Consider the following 20409-nt stretch of genomic DNA (forward strand, 5'->3'; position numbering starts at 1 on the left):
CCGCAGGTGAGGACTAAAGAAAAAACCCCTGGACCTCTTTTGGCTACCTTTCCCTTCCTTCATCAGGGCACCTGTGAGGTGTAGGCCAACTGTTAGGCACAGCTGGTGGCAGAGGGATTGAAACTGCCAGCCTTGGTTCCAGCCAGGGCCTGTTGCTGCTCAGCACTGCTGCCTCAGGGGAGTGGCCTGGCTCTGAGCAGGGTCCGCTCTTTAGTAAATGAGTGATGACCGCCTCGCCACACACTTCTCATGGGCTGTTGGGGGAAAGCCCAAGGAGCATGCAGTGTGAGCTAAGAGTCACAGGGGTGGCTCTCATGCTAGTACCTTCAGTGCCTTATTCACTTCTTTGATATCTTCCATCTTCAGCTTGGACCTGAAAAGGAAAGATCATTCACAGCAGTGAGAGAGGCTCTGAAACGAATAAAGCAAACCCACAGGGTCTGGCTTTGCGAGGGGGATGACTCAGGAGTATAGTAACATAAGTTGTTAGAAAACTCTTTCCACCTTCCTTTTTTTTGTTTTTCTTTCCACCTTCCTACAATCCTGGAGCCACCTCACTCCTGGCTCACACAAGTCGAGGTCTGAGGCCAAGTCTGTTGCCCCAAAACAGACCACTGAGTTACAAGGGTTGAAGATGAGTTTGAAATCATTTATAGTCATTTAAAAATGGAAAAGTATCCCACAGAAGCCCACGTTTCTGGCTTCTCTGGGCAAACATTTTCCCACACATGTCTGGCATGTGTGTGTGGATGCTCCTCTACCAAGTGGGGCTCCCTCCACCCCCAGGCAGGAGCCCACACCTGCAGGGCTCTCCCTAGCCTCTTTGCTGCCTGCAGGTTTACAGGGCACTCATTTGTTCTTGCTCCATTTTTGTTATAGTTTAAGAACAATTCTTAGATGTCCCCATAAGACACGACTGAAGATAGTCTAAAGTGAAACTAGAAAAAATAAAACACTATACTTTGGGGAGAATTGTCTGAGCCCTTTCTTATAAGCTGAGATTAGCATAAACCAGCAATTTTTAACTAGTGCACTGCAAGAATTTTTAAAGGGCAGGGGCTTGAGGCAGTCCTGAGAGATGCCAGTGTTGGACATCCTGGTCAAGATGGCAGCCTGAGCACACAAGGGCTTCCCTGGGAAATACAACTCAGGAAGAATGCAGATGTCTCCACAGTAAATGGGTAACTGTCTGTAGCAGGTGGAGGGTCTGAGGACCAGCTCTCCCTGGTGTGGGCTTGCAACAAGAAAAAAGGGAGGAGACAGCACATGCCCTGCTCATGCCATGTGGCTCGGCTGCTGGCCAGGCAGGAACTATGTGAGGCTGCCGAGTGCAAGGCTTTGCTCCCCATCCGGATCAGGGCCCATCCATGGGTCTGTGGCCTGAAGCCCCTAGAATAGGAGGGTGCTCTCTCATTGCTTATGGTCTGTCCAATGTGAAGAGGGCAGGTAGAGAGAAGAGGGTGCTAGCCACCTGAGAAGGGGGTATGCAGGGGCACAGCAGGCTGCACCCAAGCTGTCCTTCCCACCTGCTCTCTGAACACCAAGGAACCAGCTGTAAAGCAGCCTCCACCTCTGGTGCTTGTTACTCTCCTGGATATCCTCAGAGCTGCCTGTGCTCCAAGTGCAGGGTGGATACCACTGTTGCCCCCTGCCTGGGAGTGCCCTCAGGTTGGATAGGGCAAGTAGTGGCTGGGAGAGAGCAGTGCAGGGGACTCAGTGGAGAGGCGGCAGGCAGGCCTCTGGGTGGAAGGGGTGATCAGCTGCCCTGAGTTGGTCTAGAAAAATAGGACAATTAGGGTAGAATCTGTGCCTCACATTCCCACCACAGCCATAACACTTCCCTCCTTACTTTTCTTTATACTATTGTGGGCCAGCCCAGAGCACTGCCTTATGTAGACTCGGCAACTTTCTAGACTGAGAAAACCCTAAGGTGGTGCCTGTCTGCGTCCTGCTTCAGTGTGTTTACAGTTCATTCTCATGTTGGTCCCACCTCTGGAGCTATGTGGTCACAGCATGTTCGGTACTGGGCCTGAGCCTGGGGTGCTGGTCACAAGGCCCCGTCTCTTTGGTGACTGTGCTGGTGTGAGGACTCAGGTGGGAACAGTGAGCCGACCTGGGGTCTCTGTGGGGATGCTGGAGGAGGGACTGAGCGTCAGTCTACCCCAGTGGGTGCCAGGCCCACCTGTGAGTTGAGTGGCAGGATGGCAGAGGTGGAAGGCAGAGACTGATTCCTGACGGCCTTTTTTGCTTAAGCCAGTTTGAGTTGGATTTCTGTCACTTGCAACCAACTCCTGATTCATAAGGGGACAAAGCTGTCCCCTTGGGTTTGGAAATGTAAATTATCACACAAGTGGACAAGCCCCATGGTTTGCAGTGTGAGCCATCACTGTCCCACAGGAAAGGACACCAGGGAGAAAGGTCAAGTCAAAGAGGAGACAGAATCCCTAGGGTGTGCACCCCTGCAGCACCGCCCAGTGGGGACAGAAGGGCTCCGGTGGGCGTGAGGGATCCCCCTGGGGAAAGCAGTGCAGCCTGGCGGGCTGGGATGCTGTACTCCCAGGGCTCCCTGGGGTCTGACTGCAGCTGCGTGATCAGACCTCTCAGCTGCCCTCACGCTCCCTGGGGACACGGATGCTGCGTTAGTAAACGGGAGGGCTCTGTGCCCCCCCTAAGGCCTGACTGCTGGGGCCCGCTCTGACTGTCTCTGCCTCTTCTGACAACAAGACACAGGTGTGGGACTCAGCCCTGTGGTGGGCAGGCCGGTGTGACTCTTCCTGGGGGGGAGCGGGGGCGGGTTCTTACTGGCTGAGGTGCAGCCCCATTTCCTGGAGGGCTTGTTCTTGCTCTTTGCAAACCTTCTGGAGCTCCGCCTTCTCGTCCTGGAGCTCTCGCAGCTCCTAAAGCGAACAGAGCAGACACCGGGCACAGAAGTCAAAACCCTCCTTCATGAGGTTTAGTAATCACAGCAGCAAGCAGATAAGAATGGTTTAAGAGTAAAAGGCATTTTTGTTGTGTTAACCTCCTTCAAAACAGGGTGATTTCATGGATTACCCTTCTTTGGCTTACTTCTCCAGAACTGGCAAATGGAAGGCGAGGAGCTGGCTCCGTGTGGGGACAGCAACATGGGACAGGAAGCAGCTCCTTTCATGAGGCACATTCAAAACAGTCACCCTCACAGGACAAAGAAGGCTCTGCCTACCTGTTTCTATTAAAAGACTTAAAAATTTACAACTACCTCAGAAAATACACAGATGAACTCTGAACAAAATTATAGGAAGCTTGCAGTAGCGAATGCTCATTTGAACAAACTCTTTTTGGAAAGAGTTGGTCCAATTTCCTGAGAACACATAAGGCTGACAAAGGCTGAGCTCTGGAGGCTCATCATAGCTGGAGCATAGCCAGACTGCTGAGGGCCCCGACACTCTTCGAGGGAGCTATGTGTGTGGGGGTGTGGCTTGTGAGGGGACAGCCTTGATGATGTGTGCCATTTGGGGCCTGTGCACCTGAATGACACAGGCTGATGAGGGCCAAAGACCCAGAAGAGTAACGTGGGCCTACCCCTGATCAGTGCGTGTGGCCCTGCAGCCATCCCTGGGCCTTCAGTCCCAGAGCCTGGGGACATGGGCTTGTTGGCAATTTTGTTTCTTTGTGTGTGTATGTGTGTGTGGGGGGGGGGCGGGTGGAATTTAAAACTTTAAAAGTATTTTGAAGTGGAGTAAAAGAGGTATGTTTCATGACACAGAACTTTCTAGAAGTCCTATTCTGCCCTTTGTTGTCTCTCTTCCCCTCTCTGAGTGGCTCTTAAAGAACCTCTCCCCTCCCTAGTGATTCCCACCCCTGGCTTGACGGGCTTTGTCACAGAGGGTCTAGGCCAGAGGTGTCGAGCTCATTTTCACTGGGGGCCACATCAGCCTCGAGGTTGCTTTCAAAGGGCCGAACGGGATTTTAGGACTGTATAAATGTAACTACCGTATTTTTTAGGACTATAAAACGCACCTAGGTTTTAGAGGAGGAAAATAGGAAAAAAAAATTTTTGAAGCAAAAACATGTGGTAAAATATTTAATAACCTGTGACCCCGCTCCACCGCTCCCCCCAGCCCCCAGTGAGCCAGGTAAGCTACACTCGGACCATAAGACACACCCCCATTTTCCTCCCAAATTTGGGTGCGGGGAAGGAAAAAAATGCATCTTATAGTCTAAAAAACATGGTACTCCTTAATGGTTAGGCAAGAGCTCCATGCTGCCGCCATGCAGAAACAAGGTGCTGGGCCAATAAAACAAAGTGGAGGGCCGGACTAGCCTGCAGGTCTTATGTTTGCCACCTGTGGTCTGGACACTTTTAACAGAAATCGAAAGGGCTTTTCTTGGCTCAGACGGTCCAGCAGTACCCACCACCATGAAGCTGCCCCAGTCCAAGGACCCAAGGACCATCCTCCAGAGAAGGTGGGGAACAGGAAGGCCACCAAAGGCTTGGCAGTGCTGAGTCTGGCACCAGCCTTGGGTAGAAGTCCTGGAGGTGCGCCCAGCTCCCAGGTGGCAGCCAGCTCTGCCCAGGACTTCAGGCCCCTTCTGCCTTCCTGGGAGACACACGGTGACTGCACAGTAGGGAAAGCCTGTAGACTGCCTGAGCTTCAGGCTGGCCCCGTTCCACAATCAGACGACAGTGCCTGTGGCCCCCTACTGGCCTAGTCTCTGGAGCGTCCCCACATCTTTGGGTGAGGCAAGATCCCCAGAGAAAGATGAAGACTCGGGGGCAGACTTGACTCAGATCTGGTCTGGGGAAGGGTTAGGGAGCTGGTTCAGTCAGCTTCCTGGGAAATGGCCGAGGACCTGTGACACCTGAACCTGGGCAGAGTGGCCGACCCACCTCTAGGGTGAAGATGCAGACTGGCATTCGCTGAAAATGTTTACTAGTTTTCTCTCTTGCAAGCTTACTACCCATTCTTCACGAAGTCGCTGGTGACAGTCTTAAAATGAAATGGATTATGCCCCTCCAACAGCTTCTTAGTGTGCTCAGAATAAAACCCAAATTCATTTACACAGCTCTGAGCGCCCCCCCCACCCACCCCTAGGCCTCAGCTCAAGGCCCTTCCCCCCACCCTCTGCTCATCCTGCCTTAGCCGCACTACCTTCTTTCTGCTTCCTCTCTATGACACACCCTCACACTGTTCTCTTCTTGTCTTTCAAGTCTCTGGTTACCTGTCATTCTTTTCCCAGAACACTCAGCCCCACTGTGGGGACAGTTTCCTATTATGTTCTCTTCCCAGCACTCATCGCTGAGTCTCTGGTTAGCTCACTGGCTTTCAATCTGTCTGGTCCTTTCCTCCCAGGGCAGAGGGCCTGAGGTTCAGGGACAGAGCCTCCCAGACCTGGTACCACTGGCATGCAGGAGGCCTGCTCTGCAGTGGCGGGTGGTCATGCAGGGTCATACGATGCTGGCAGGCGCTTTGGCAGGAGTTTCTGGAAAGGCTAAAAGCTTCTTTCCTCCCGAGGGTTGTCCATCTTACCTTTTTCAAGCCTTCCATTTGTTGCAGCTCTGCTCGGAGGAGGGAGGAGTCGTCTTTCTCGCACTGTAATTCTCGCTGAAGAGCTTGTCTTTGCTCTTTTTCTGATTTCAACTCTTTCTCTAGACTTGAGCTGTTTTCCCAAAATGAATCTGAGTTAGTCTCAGTGGAAGATTTTCATGGAAAATCCACAATCCAACCCAAGACACCACATAGGAAACGGAATTCAACAGGAAACTGAATTGACTCCAGCCTCTATACTCCTCAACCGAGCACAGAGACAAGCTCCATCTTCCCCGGAGCCAACTGCACATTCAGAGGCACACTGGGAACATGCAGGAGGAAGCAAGTAGGTACCCCCTCCAGTCCAAGTCCAAGGATGGAGGAAAGGGGAGGAGTGCCCAGCAGAACCCGCGACCAAGCCCTCGCTGGAGTGGCTCAGTGGATTGAGTGCCGGGCTACAAACCAAAGGATCCCTGGTTGGATTCCCAGTCAGGGCACAGGCCTTGGTTGCAGGCCAGGTCTCCAGTAGGGGCGCGCCAGAGGCGACCACACATTGATGTTTCTCTCCCTCTCTTTCTTCCTCCCTTCCCCTCTCTCTAGAAATAAATAAAATCTTTAAAAAGAAAAGAGAAAAAGAAAAGAAAAAGAACCCACAACCCAGATGGAGACTGGGTTGGGGGTGGAAAGGAGGCTGGCGATGATCAGGAGTGTGCCTCATCTATGCAGCCTCAGGGAGGCATTTTCTCACTGGCCTTCGTACTTTTCTTCAGCACACCTGCTCCCATCCCAACTCCAGGCTTGCAGGGGTAAACCCTGAGGTGGGATACTGTCCACCTGAGCAGGAGCGCCTGCCCTCGCCCCACCCCGCCCCCGGGGCACCCACCATTGGCTGAGCAGCTGGGAAAGCCGCTCCTGCAGCGCTTCGGTCTTGCGGCCCAGATCCTGCTGCAGCTGCTGGCCCCGCCCCTCAGCATCCTGCCTCGCCTGCTCGGAGCACTGCAACCTGGGCAAAGGAATCACAGCTGCGTAAGGCAAGGGTCAGAGCTCTGATCTGATGTGGGAAGTGTTTGTATTCTGGCTAGCTTGAGGTTTTCCTTTCATTTTAAATTAATATACAGTAAAACTGACTCGTGCGTCCGTCCAACAAGCACTTGTCAAGACCACGAAACCACCAAGGCCACCAGGACACAGGGTGGTTCGACGGCCCCAGACTCTCTGGCGTGGCCCCCTGAAGCCACATTGCCTCTTCCCACCCAACCCCTGGCAAAGCTGCGCTGACACCAGGGCTCCGTCTCTTTCATAATGTCGTAGCAATGCAATTTTTATACTTCGCACAACCTCCCGAGGCCGACTTCGTTCTCTCAGCCTAACATCTCTGGGGTCAGCGCAAGGCCCTATGCAGCGGCGGTTCATTCCTTCCCATGGGTGACTAGTGTCTCAGTGCCAAGGGTGCCGGTTTGGTCACCCACTCCTGGAAGAGAGACGTCTGGGTCGCTTCTAGTGTTTGGCAATTAGGAAAAGCACTGCTATACATTTGTGTACAAGCTTTGTATGAACTTAAGTTTTTATTTCTCTTAGGCAAGTAACCAGGAGTGGGACTCTCAGGTCGTGCTGTAAGAGAATGTTCAGTTTTATTGTACGAAACTGTTTTACAAATTGGATGTGGCACTGTGCATTCCCACTGGTTATGTACAAGAGTTCCAGCCGCTCCACCACCTCGCCAAACACAGGGTGTGGTCATCAGTATCTGGCTATTCTAACAGGTGTGTGAGGGCACCTCCACGTGATCTGATGCGCACTTCCTCAGTGCACCTTTGCTGTCTACATGCGCTCTTTTCTGAAGTTCTGTTCATCTTTTGTCCTTTTAAAAATAGGATTTTTTATTGAGTTTTGAGAGTTTTTAAATATACACTGGACATCAGTGTTCTGTCAGATACAGGGGGGGACAGAAGCAGGCTTACAGTTGAGTACATGAAACCCGGAGTTGATTCTTGTCTTTTATTTATTATTACATTATTTTCCATATGAACGACTGTGAACCTACTTGTGCCCCACCTTGTATGTGGTGTACAAATTTTCTCTCAGTCTATAACTTGTCTCTTTATTCTCTTCACCGCATCTTTCACAGAACAAAAAATTTTAACTTTGGTAAAGTACAATTTACCAAATTTTCCTTCATGGGAGATGCTTTTATGTCATGTTGAAGATCTTTGTCCAACCCAAGGTCACAAGGCCTTTCTATATATTCTTCAAAAAGTGTTACAGTTTTATAAGTTTATGATCCATTTTGAGTTAATTTTTACATAAAGGTGTGAAGTATAGATTGAGGTTATTTTTTGCTTATAAATGTCTGTTTCAACATCATTTATCAAAAAGGCAGATAGCCAGGATATGTCACTGCTGAACTGCCTTTGCAGTTTTGTAAAAACTCAGTCGCACATATTTGTGTCAGTCTTTTCTCAGACTCTATTTTCATCCATTACTGACCTGATGTTTAAACGTGACAGTGATAAGGAGCACCCTGGAGAGTCCTGACCCCCTGAGAGGATGATGTGCTCCAATAGCCAAAAGGTTGACTGAGTGAATACATTGCTCCCCCCTTGCTAGGCAGGACTATGGGCGTGAAGGCCAGTCACCCCAACCCACCTGTGCTTCTGAGAGAGTAGGTCCCCAGGCTCAGTGGGTGCCTAGCACTTTCTAGGGAATATCTGCCAGGGGGAAGTCATTACCTTTCTTCCATCTGTTTCATGCTGGACATAACTTGATTGATGTTTTCTTCAAAAGAGGTGATGGCTTCATTCTTCTGCTGTAAACTGCTCTCTGTATCCTACAAAAGCAAGGCCAGGAGGTCAGACTCTGCCTCTCCCTCACCCCTAGTCCAGCAGGGTTTGACTGTGCCCTTGGTACTTTCATAACACTTTCAGGAGTATTTCATTCATAGCTGCTCTGCTCCAGGGCCCTGGAAGGCACACTGCACCAAGGCTCCCAGTGTTACCAACAAAAAGAGAGGCCAAGAGGGAGAGGCCAAGGCTCTGGTCAGGATATGATGAAGAACCAACCAATGAATGCATAGATAAGTGGAATAACAAATCGTGTTTCTCATCAATCAATCAATCAATCAATCAATCAAAAGTCCTACAACCAAGGATATATAAAGAAGCTGCCACACCAAAACTGGTGAGAGGGGCTGCCACACCAAAACTGGTGAGAGGGGCAGAGATGTGGAAGAGGCTGGTCCCACACACCTGTGGCAGATAAATATTGAGAGGGAAATCTCAGCTGTGAAGGTTTTCCTTGAGGAGTAAAAGGTCCCAGCCCCACATCATGGGCCTCAGCCCAGGGCTCCAGAGCCAGAAAGAGAAGGCCCCATGACTTCTGGCTGTGAGAATCGACAGGGATTGAAGCTGAATGAGATGGGGGCTGCTGCAATCTCAGGCAGTTCCTCTTAAAGGGCTCATGCAGACTAATCAGGACTCACTCCATCTGAGCTCCAGCAGTGTGCTAGCAGTGCAAAAAGTGCCAGGGACATGTGGGGAGGAACAGAATTGTCAGACATCAGGGCAAGAGCTGGAGGGGCAGCTTTCTCCAGGCAGAAGTGCTGGCAGGGGCCACTGTTCCTTTTCTGAGCCCTCCCTACACAGAACCAGCTGGCGGGTGGCAAACCTGAGCCTCCGTCATTTTGGCTAATGCTGCTCGCCCCACTCTGACGATTCCCTGAGACCCCACCCCACCAACTTACAGGCCCGTCCAAGCTGTTCACAGTGGCTCTCCCATACTAAGGGCGCATCATAGCTTACGTTTCCGAAATCCCTAAACACAAGCAGCATCTGGCTTCAGGGTGCCCTGCACCTCTTGCTAAGTGGCCCTAAGCCTGGCACTAGCAGCAGCTGGAGTCAGTTCACAGCCTGGCCTCTCCTGTGCAACTCTAAACCCAGCACAGGTAATAGCCACCTGCAGGTCGCTTTGTAGTTCAGGCAGGGTGGACCTGGGTAGAACACAGGTGGTGGCTGGCCTTGGCCTGCACCTCCTGGGAGGCCCCAGAGCCAGTGCACTCAGTGGACAGCTTCAGACCACACTGAAGCACCATTCAAGGGGCAGACTCTACACGTGACACACTCAAGGGGCAGACTCAGTGAGCACCAGAGCCCCCCTGAAATAAGTCCTGCTCTGTGGGGTCAACCCCTGCACAGCTGATCCTCCACTGTGGTCAGTGGTTGCAGTCAGTCCTTGCAGCCAATCATCCTAGGAGTAATCCCTCCCATTGATGTGCCAACAGCAATCAAGGCCCAACTACAAGAGTAGGGTGTATTCCACCCCCATGGGGCCAGGGGGTGGGGCACCCGGAACTCCCAGCTTGGGTGACTGGAGTGTCTGAGCCACTGGGCCCTACAGGACACCTAATACATTAGGCTACTCTACCAAGCCAGGGAGATGTAGCAGCTCTAATATATAGAAACAAACATAACGAGGCTTCCAAAATGAGGAGACAAAGAGACATGTCCCAAATGAAGGAACAGAATAAAACTCTAGAAAAAGACTTAAACCAAATGGAGACAAGCAATCTACTAGATGCAGAGTTCAAAATACTGGTTATAAGGATGCTCAAGGAACTTAGTGAGAACATCAACAGCATAAAACAGGACCAGTAAGAAATGAAGGGTACACTAACTGAAATGAAGAACAATTTATAGGGAAACAACAGTAGAGTAGATGAAGCAGAGGGTTAAATCAGAGATTTAGAAGATAAAGAAGCAGAAAACAACAAATCAGAACAAGAAGAAAAAAATAATTCAAAAATACGAGGACAGTGTAAAAAGCCTCTGGGACAACTTCAAGCATAACAACATTCACATCACAGAGGTGCCAGCAGGAGGAGAGAGGGAAAGAAATTGAAAACCTACTTGAACAACTAATGACAAAAAACTTCCCTAACTTGTGGAAGCAAATAGACATACAAGTCCAGGAAGCACAGAGGGTCCCAAACAAAATGAACCAAAGAGGCCCACTCCAAGACACATCACAATTAAAAAGCAAAGGTTAAAGACAAAGAATCTTAAAAAGCCGCAAGAGAAAAGCAGTTAGTTACCTACAGGAGAGTTCCGGTAAGACTATCAGCTGATTTCTCAACAGAAACTTTGCAGGCTAGAGGGAATTGGCAAGAAACACTCAAAGTGATGAAAAGAAGGGACCTAGAACCAAGATTACTCTATGCAGCAAAGCTATCATTTAGAATGGTAGAGCAGATAAAGAGCTTCCCAGACAAGAAAAAGCTAAAGGAGTTCATTACCACCAAGCCATTATTATATGAAATGTTAAAGGGACTTATTTAAGAAGAAAAAAAAGATAAAAATATGAATAGTATGTGGCAATAAATACATATCTATCAATAATTAAATCTAAAAACCAAAATAGATGAACAGGCAGAACAGAGAAAAGATTCATGTCCACAAAATGGTACCTGATTTGGAATAAGAAATATAAACATTTAGAATGTTAGCATGGCGGAAAGAGGACAGAAGTAAGGGAGGGGATAAGAGGAAATAAGAACACAAGAGAGGTGTCTAACTATACTGTGTCCCAAACTGAGCCCTGCGCGTCTGTACCCGGGGGGGAGGGTAGGGTGACAAGTGACAATGGCCACCAGGGGACATGAGGTGGTGTTGCTGTGGGAGATCCAGCACCTGCAGTGCTGCCTCGGCAGTCAGGGGTCTGGCCATGTGAAGCAGGTATTTCTAGCCAGAAAGCTGTGACCGTTGTTAGTGGTGGCAAACAGGTAGTAAACTGTCACTGGCCCAAACTTGGAAGACAGATCCCTGCCAGCCATGCTGCAGCTCCTGGGGAAGGGGCTGGGAAGAGCCAGGGTGCGAGCAGGCATGGGCAAGCAGGCGCGGCAGGGTCTGAACCGGCACTGTGAAAAGGGGTTTGTCCAGAGATGGTGGGAGCAGAGGGGCCAAAGGCAGGAAAGGGCCTTGTGGGTTAGAAAAGCCAGCTGCTTCTGACCGACGTGAGAGAGAGGAGACTAAAGACTGTGCAGCGGAGACCCTGGGACCCCCCCGTGGGAAGGGTGAGGTTAGGGGCCTCCCTCACTGCTTGGTCTGCTGCTTTAGATGAGTGGCCATTAACACGAGAGCGGGAGAGACACCAAAAGAGCAAAGAAATGAAGTGGGCACAGGAACGGTGTCAATGAATAAATCAACAAACTGGTCACACACACCCAGACTGAGGGGAGATAACAGAACAGAGGCTGTAGCTACGGACACCTCCTTGTCAGAGAGCCCAGGAGTCAGGCCTGAAGAGCATCTGCAGCTGATCCCCAACATGACATCCAGGGCAAGCACACTGAGCCCACAACCTGGCCAGGAAAGCTGGTGGCTGCCTGCACAGGCATGCCCCCCCGAGGCTGCTCACACGTGCTGCCACCGAGGGCAGACCTCTCAGGAGCTACAGGGAAGACTGCCAAGCTGTTTAGAAGCAGAAGCAATGGACAGACACGCTAAGAAGCTGTGCCTCTGCCCATTGGGCAGCCTTCACACTTTCTGCCCAGAAAATGTATGATTGCCTTGGGCCCCTTGCCCTGCTGCCCCTTCCAGATAGGCACTTCTCTGTGGCTGTCCTGTGTCTACTCCACCACTACAGGCTGGGTGGGGTGGGCTAGCAGGAGGTGACAGTATGTCTTCTGGTACAAACACAGGCTGAGTGAGCTTGACGGAATGCTTGATGGAATGTAGTCCCTGACCAGGGACTACAGGCCTAGAGGATGCAGGGACTGGGTGGCACTGCCTGGTTGGGACACCCACAACCACCAACACCTGTCCCCCCCTTCATGTACCTTGTAGCTGAGACACAGCAGCCCTGGGTGCCCCTGCAGCCAAGCGGCCTTGCACGGAAAGACGTCTGCCACTTGTGGCTTGAGAGGAAACCCGATGCTGGACTTTGCCTTTTCCCCTACCTTCCACTAGCAAGAACAGTGACCTCTACAGTGGCCTTGAGAGCTGGAGCTACCACTAGCCTGGGTCGCTGAGTGACTGTGCTGAGCAGAGCTGCTGGTCTGAGAGGTTCTCCTTGGAAATAACTGTATGTGACAAACATTCAAACTTCCGTATTTTTATGCCACTCTACTTTAGGTTCTGCTAAGTTATTGAAGTGGTTTACACACTCCTAACACACAGGGTACATTAGAGCTCCACACTCCCCCAAACCAGGTGAAAACATGAAAAAATCAAAACAGCCCTGGCTGGGTGGCTCAGGAGATTGGAATATCGTCCCATATACCAAAAGGTTGCAGGTTCGATCCCTGGTCAGGGCACATCCTTCTCTCTCTCTAAAATCAATGGAAGAAAAATATATCCTTGGGTGAGGACTAAGAGAAAAAAGAAAAAGTTAAAATAGACAACGTATTAGGAGAGTTAAATTTTTTCCCCTTTTCTTTTTTCACTGTTGCTATTACAATGATAATGCTGGGATAGTTTTAAAAAGACAGGACAAAATAACAGTTTCTCTGTACTGTTTACTCTCACATTGTCTTTCACAAGTGAGCCTGAAACTGCATCCATGAGAAAGCAAGTGGGGCTGCTTTGGCAATAAAATAGGAAAATGAAAAGTGTGGAGAAAGACCACAGAACGGTATCCTTCCAGAGAGCTTCTGGGCAAGGAAACTTTATGACTTTAGACTCTGCCTGTCAGTCTGGTGTGACGGGTCCTCTCTGGGTTGGCTCCCTTGACCACCCTGAAGTGACAGAGGAGGTGAGCAGCTCATGACGTGGCCTGGAGACTCACCGAGCTTTGAAAAGACAGCACCAGCTTCTGTCCTTAGCCAGCTTTCCCAACAATTAGCCATGGAAGCAGGAGGAGACAGACAGCAGGGGACAGTGCGGGAGCAGCAGGCACAATTCAGGTGTCAGCTCTGCCGGTCAGCCACCGGGGGGTGGGGTCGGGGGATACTCAGCCATTCCATTCTGTCTTGTCACTGACATTTCCCCCATTTTATCAATTTTTCCCAGGGATCGCTGGGACTTAAACAAGATAAATGCAGTAACAGGTAACAGGGCCCAGGACCTGGCTGGTACATCCCGGGAGCTCGCAGACGTGGCTGCTGCCTCCCAGTGCAGGACAGCGGACGGAGAGGCTGTGTGCAGACAGCAGCAGGAGACCGGGCTGTGGTGTGGACCCTGCCAGCTCCCACCTGAACTCTGTGGAACATTTGCAGATTGATGGCTTTGACTTCTTCCAGCTGCTGGCGCAGGGCAACCAGGGTGTCCTGCTTCTCATGAGTATCCTTTTCCAGCAACTTCATTGCAATTTCCATTTCGGTTTTCATGCCAATTTGTAACTCCAGTTCTTTCTCTAGTTCCTTAAAAGGATAGTAACAAGGAAAAGATTGATACTAAAGTAGAACACAGAAATAAATTTAACTGAGGCTGTATCTTGGGCAATACATAAAATATAAACTCAAGGTCAGAATAGGTTAGGGAGATTTAGAAAAAGTCTATCTAGAGCATAACTAGGTTAAGTTTTCCCCTTTTTCTCATTTGACAATGAAAACTGGCTCTGTAAGTCCCCAGAATGCTGGCAGGTGGCAATATGTGCCTAGAGTTCTAGCAACCATGTTCTTCAAACCCTAAGATCAGAAGGTAGAGTCTGAAAGATTGTCCGTGTCACAGTGCTAAATCAACTCAATGTTGCCATGTTAGAACTTCCAGAATGATTTGCTAGTTTATGGCAACAAAGGTGAATCCATTTTGAAGTGGCTCTGTCCGGGGTAACTCAGGACATACGTTCTCTACAGCCATGCAAAGCAGCAAAGAAACAAAGTGTAGCAGGTGCAAGAACTATGTTTAATAAAGAATCAGCAGCCACTGACATTTAGATGAGATGGAAATAGACCAGAGGCTCTGAATGAAGGAAATGTATTGTAAAGAATACATGTCTGGTTTCACAGCAATCCCTGAGAAAGTTTACAAAATTGGAAAATATAAGTAACAATGCCGAGCTGGGTGGTAAATGCAGCCTTCTTTTTTAAAGGGACAATTTTGGACTGTCTGTGGGTGTCACTAGGGTATGCACACAGGTGAAAAGTGCTGAAGAAATCACTCACTGGGCCTCTAGGGAATCCTTTCTGAAGACCCTCAGGCTTGCAACTCACCAGACGGACTTTCTTTTCCTCCTTCAGCTGCTTCCACACGTCACTATACATCTCGTCCAGACCCTGCCGAGTCTGCCTGTAAGTCTCCAGCTCAACTTTTATGTCTTGTTTTGTTATCTGCACCCGACAAGAATACCGAGAGAAAAGGTTTGTTTACAGGAAGCCAGCCAACTATAAAGTATTTAAAAATATACCATAATTTTAATTTTTAAAAAGGATTTTTATTATTTATTTTTAGACAGAGGAGAAGGGGGGGCAGAAAGAGAGGGAGAGAAACATCAGTGTGTGGTTGCCTCTTGAGAGCCCCCTACTGAGGACCTGGCCTGCAACCCAGGCACGTGCCCTGACTGGGAATCAGGGCACCCTTTGGTTTGCAGGCCAGTACTCAGTCCACTGAGCCATACCAGTCAGGGCAAAATATACCATAATTTTAAAATAATGTAGTGTAATTTCTATTTCTTAAGTATAATTCAGAAAGGTTAAAATGTTAAAGCTGCTCTGCCTGGTATGGCTCAGTATGCCAGCCTGCAAACTGAAAGGTCACTGGTTCGATTCCCAGTCAGGCATATGGCAGGGTTGCAGGACCGGTAACCAATTGGAGACATGAGATAGGCAACTGATCAATGTTTCTCTCGCACACCAATGTTTCTTTCCCTCTTTCTCCCTCCTTTTCCCTCTCTCTAAAAATAAATAAAAACAAAATCTTTAAAAAGTATGTTAAAGCTATTTGAAATATCTGAACTTCAGGATGAGAACAAACCAATAGATTTTTAACTTTTTGAAAAAATCCTCACCCAAGGACATGTTTTTATTGATTTTACAGAGAGAGGAAGAGAGAAAAAAAACATCAATGTGTATGAGAGAGAAGTATCGACTGGCTGTCTCTCATATGCACCCAGACCAGGAATCAAACCACAACCCAGGCATGTGCCCTGACCGGGAATCAAACCCTCACCCTTTTGGTGAGTGAACAGGGCGATGCTTCAACTAACTGACCCACCTGGCCAGGGTAAACCAATAGATTTTTTAAAAATAAAATTTAGGTTCAGAAAACAATTTAACTTTACTTTTTTTCAAAACAGAACAATTGTTTTTGGTGGGCAAGGCCCCAGTCAATCCACCATTCAGTATTTATCGAGCATGTTTTTAGCACTGGAAGAATTCTGAGATGGGTCAGATATGGTCTCTACTTTCAAATCATCAGGTGAGCAAGCCAGAGATTCTACAAAACAGCAAACAAATAAGGGTGGGAGGTGCAAAGACCTGTGGGGACATGGGAGGAGGCTGAGGCCCACAGGCGGGTGCAGGGCATGGTGTCCCAGAGGAGCCAGCGTGGGATCAGGAGTGGAAGAGGGAATGGGAGCATCTGTGTGCAAAGGCCCAGAGGTGAGGGAGCAGGTGCTCAGGAAACTCCACGTGGCTCACAGGCCTGAGGATGCCAGGGAGGCACAGCAGCAGGAGGCTCCCTGAGGGCAGGCTGTGGTTACACCGTGAGTGAGAGCTGTGAGGGACCTGCTTGAGTGCGGAACGACCGTGAGGCCAAGCTCTTACCTCTACACTCTTCTCACTTCTTTCACGGATTAATTCATTTTGTTCTCTTAATTGCTGCTGTTCTTCTTGAAGTGAACAAATCCGGTCTGTTGCAGCTGAAAGCTGATTAAGGAAGGTTTTTGTATTTCTTAGTATCAGCATGAATTGTAAATTTCAAATTAAAGTCTAACATTTGGCATCTTTACAATCAACAATTTATTTTCACATACTTGATATTTTATTTTTAATTTCATTTCCTGTTTTGAATAGATATTATATTCACATGGTACAATCAAAGATGTAACTGTATATAATAAAATCTTTCCCACTGCTGCCCTTAGCAATCTCTGCCCTCCCCCATTTTTCTCCTTTTATAGAAGTGATCGCATACTACATAATACAGGCAAAGATTTATGGATGCAAGACATTAGAAACAGCCTGACCATCCAATATTAGAGAAATGGTTTAGTAAATTACAATGGAAGTATAAAATAGAAATATTTAGTAATTTGAGAACAGTTATACTGCCAATATGAAAATAAAATAGGTTATATTGTTTGTATTTTCTCACTCCTTAATTTAAAAATTCAATTATGTTAAAAGTGCTTAAGAGAAGATGGGGGCTATAGACACCACATGGTAAAAGAGTTGTTACTTGGCCAAGGGATTATGAGCTTTTTTCTGATTCTTTATTCTTTTCAATTTTTCCAGCCAATGAGCAAAAGGATATTTTATAATGAGAGGAAGAATTAAAGCATTCTGGGGCAGGAATCACCACCTCACCATTAAAGTCTGCCCGAGGAAGGCACCTTCCTCTCCCTGAATGAGCTGTCATGGTTTGGAGATAGGGGGACAGAAGCAGGGGACATTCACAGCCCCGGGGAGGGAGAGGGGAGGGTGTCGGGAGGGTGTCGGGAGGGTGTCGGGAGAGGCAAGGGGGAGGGAGGGGCAAGCTCACCAGCCAGCCCGCCTCATCCCACTTCTGAGCGCAGCCTGAGAGGAGGAGGCTGGAGGAGAGAGCACAGCGGGGCCTCCGCCCTCGGCCCCTGGCCAAGCTCCTAGCGCGCTTCTCACTAACGGACCTTGAAGCACGGCGCCCTCCGCCTTCTCCCAGTCGGGAGAAGCCGAGTCCACGCAGGCCCTGAATCCAGAACGGGGTTTCTGCATGGCACTGCCACTGCAAGGCAGGAAAGGCCAAGGCTTTACAGGAGGGACAAGTCTCCCCAAGGGGAGACACAGGCAAAAACCATAAGCTAACTCCCCTTTCAGTGCCTGAAAATACAGAGTGCACACCAGGGACAGAGGCATACTTTTCTCTGAAGGACGCGTCTAACACGATACAATGGTTTCCTCTGAAGAAAGAATAAGTCAGTCGTTTAGGTTCACAAGTTGAATTAGACCCTCCCTGGAAGCGTGCCACCTTGTCCGGGAGAACACAATGAAAGTGCTTGTCCGACAACCAGCTCCCACAGCCTGAGTGCCCGCCACATGCCTGCTGTTGCCTGGGGCGCCGTTCCGTGAGACCAGTTGAATGCAATCTGTATTCTAATTAGGATGGCATTAATTAGAGTTTAAGGTGTGAATCATCTCCACGTGGGAGATGAGAACTCAAGCACCTGCCATGTACGCTGAGGCCCGAGGCCACCCCACTGAGGCGAAGTGAGCTCTTGGCCAGTTCCAGCTACCACGGGGTGCAGGACTCTGCTGAGCTGTGTGTTGAAGGGCGCCGCCCTTGAACTTCCTCTCCTCCCACAGCCCCAAGCCCTTCTCCTAGAGGCGCAAGGTGCTGGCCCCGCAGGAGAGCGCAGTAAGCTCCAGCGAACCTCCCACTGGGCGCCCCCACCCAGAGGCGTGGCTGAGTCTCTCCCTCGGGTTGGGGTGGGGCGGACTCGCCAGCTCCTCTCACAGTCCTCTGCCTCCCTGGAGGCAGCCAGGGGCTGCGACCTGCGGAGAGCCTGAGAGAGGCTAAGCTAGCAGGGGACAGGGCGTGTCCACAGAGGAGACAGCAGCCCCAGCAGCGAGCTTTGCTACCCCCCGGGCTCAGCCCTCCTCCTCCACTCCGTCATTGCACTTGCTCTCCCTAGTGAGAAAGCAGAGGAAGACCACTCTGCTGGAGGCTGATCCTCGAGGCCGCAGGGAGGGAGGCATGGGCAGGGCGCTTTCAGCTCAAAACTTAGGGGAGTCCGGGAGAGGGAGGGCAGTGCGTGCACTGGAATGCGGGAGAGGCTACCAGCCCAGGTCACCCGGTGCAGGGTGGCCCTGCGGAGCCCAGACATGGGAGAATGCCTGTCCCGCGCGCAGCTCCAGCTGCCGCTCCTCAGGACGCCTGCGACACCATTGCTCTCAACCGTGGGCTACTCAGTTCTGAGTTTCAATAAGTTACAAACCTCTTCTTGAAGCTTTGAATTGGTCTTTTCCAAGCCATCTATCTTGGTTTGAAGATCCCCAACTGTGCAGCTATAGAAAATACAATATTAAGTAAACATGAAATGAAAGGGCTGCTTTCCAGGCCCGTGACCATGAGCTACCGATTCCGAGACTTCCTCCGGGAAATGCAGTCAGTGTCTCCCATGAACTCTGGTGACGGTTCTATACACGTATGTGCGTTTACCTTCATTGACCAGCTTGCGGTGTTTCCTCCCCAAAATATGCCACCCATTTTTTCCAGTCAATTGGTAAGAAAATAGTTTTTCTCCCCAACACAATATATGGGAAACAAAATGTGTTGGCAGTCATGTATCTATAAAGTAATACTCATACCAAGATATTGGTCCTTTTGGGTAGTAGGATCAAAGGTGATTTATAAATCTTTTTATACTTTGCCCAAATGTTCCTCAAATAATACCTACTCCTTTCGCACTGAAAACCACATGGCCTGCTGGAGTGGACTGAGTGAGCAGCCACAGCAGTACCTTTTCTCTCTGGGTCGCATGCCAGCCCGTTTGCTTTGAGCCCTTTCAGTGCATCTGATGCTCCCACAACTCTGGAAGGTGAGTTGTATCACCTGTTTTACAGACAAGAGCCCCATATCTTTGTATTAAAAATCTCACTCACATTCACACTCCTACGGTGGGACAGCCTGGCTGAGCCTGGTGCTGTGGCCCCAGAGCCTGCACTTTTGGGGGAGGGACCCTCCTGCCCACCCAGGACCCCTGTACCTGCAAGGAGCAGAGACACTGCTGGCCAGGCCAGAGAGTTGGGCAGGGGAGCTTTTCTGCCACAGGGAAGCTAGGGAGGCCCCAGCCTGGCTAAGGACGGTCCTTCCAGTCCTCTGACCTTCCCTCGAGTCCCCCTCAATGACAAGGCTTGATTCACTCCACTCCCCAAAAAATTGGGTGGAAGAAAAATAAAAATCCAAGGGCATAAAATGAAAAAGAGAACAAAACAAAAGCTATGGAGGAAACTAAAAGTTCAAGAGTCTACAGTTGTCCCTTCTACACCAACTATACAACTTAGAAAACAGTGATGAAATTTGCATTTTCTCAGAAAACATAAATGACCAGAAAAGGCGGATCTTCCAGAAAAGAAGACAGAGATGAACTAACAACTGAGAAACACTGAGGCACTGGCCAGATTCCGCCTCCATGCACTCTGAGCCTCAAACCAGATGAGGCCAGGCCTCTCAGCTCCCTGGGGAAGCTCAGAGCCCTGCTGCCAAGGCTACTGGGGAAGGACTCTAGGATGGTCAGGTCAAGCCCCATGTTAAGAGAACAATTAAATTATTAAAAATAGGATCAAGCAGAGTTTGTTCCTGTGATTCAGGAAAGGCTCAGTGTAAAGAAGTCCATTCATAAACTAGATCACATCAACAGATTAATGGAGAAAAGTCACAATTACCTTACTGGATGCTAAAAGGCATTTGATAAAATTCAACATCCATTCCTTATAGAAATTCTCAATAAACTAGGAACTGATCAAGAATCTCTTTCAAAATAACAGCCAACATGGCACTCATGGAGAACTGGAGCAGCACTTCCCTCGTATGTGCTGCGGGGAGTGCCAGCTCCTTCGCCTGCCACCCCAGCTCCCGGGGCCAGAGGGGTGGCTTTTGAGAAGCACTGCTACTGTGCACTGTACATTCTCCAAGGGGGTTCAGGCAGAGAACAATGTCACCCAAAGACAGGAAAAAGAGGCTCTCTGCCCACTGCCACCAAATCTCCAGTGCCTGGTGTTTTGTGAGACATAGAAGCAGCGGCTTTCCAATTAAAATGAAAAAACAAGATAAGGATG

General features: G+C 49.5%; 1 protein-coding gene across 3 annotated transcripts in view; it reads right to left on the reverse strand.

The window, feature by feature from the left end:
* Positions 1 to 20409, reverse strand: part of RUFY1 (RUN and FYVE domain containing 1) — a 58590-nt gene that overhangs the window by 2877 nt on the left and 35304 nt on the right. For all 3 annotated transcript variants that reach the window (XM_045822302.1, XM_045822295.1, XM_045822309.1), the window contains 9 exons: positions 18567 to 18636; positions 16201 to 16302; positions 14650 to 14766; positions 13690 to 13857; positions 8237 to 8334; positions 6391 to 6510; positions 5508 to 5637; positions 2803 to 2897; positions 325 to 373 (listed from right to left, as the gene is read on the reverse strand). In XM_045822302.1, the coding sequence (XP_045678258.1) occupies positions 325 to 373; positions 2803 to 2897; positions 5508 to 5637; positions 6391 to 6510; positions 8237 to 8334; positions 13690 to 13857; positions 14650 to 14766; positions 16201 to 16302; positions 18567 to 18636 (949 nt within the window). The remainder of the gene's footprint in view (positions 1 to 324; positions 374 to 2802; positions 2898 to 5507; positions 5638 to 6390; positions 6511 to 8236; positions 8335 to 13689; positions 13858 to 14649; positions 14767 to 16200; positions 16303 to 18566; positions 18637 to 20409) is intronic.

Source organism: Phyllostomus hastatus, unplaced genomic scaffold (genome assembly GCF_019186645.2).
Source record: "Phyllostomus hastatus isolate PE091 unplaced genomic scaffold, TTU_PhHast_1.1 phas_contig_150, whole genome shotgun sequence".
In the NCBI taxonomy this organism is placed as follows: domain Eukaryota; kingdom Metazoa; phylum Chordata; class Mammalia; order Chiroptera; family Phyllostomidae; genus Phyllostomus; species Phyllostomus hastatus.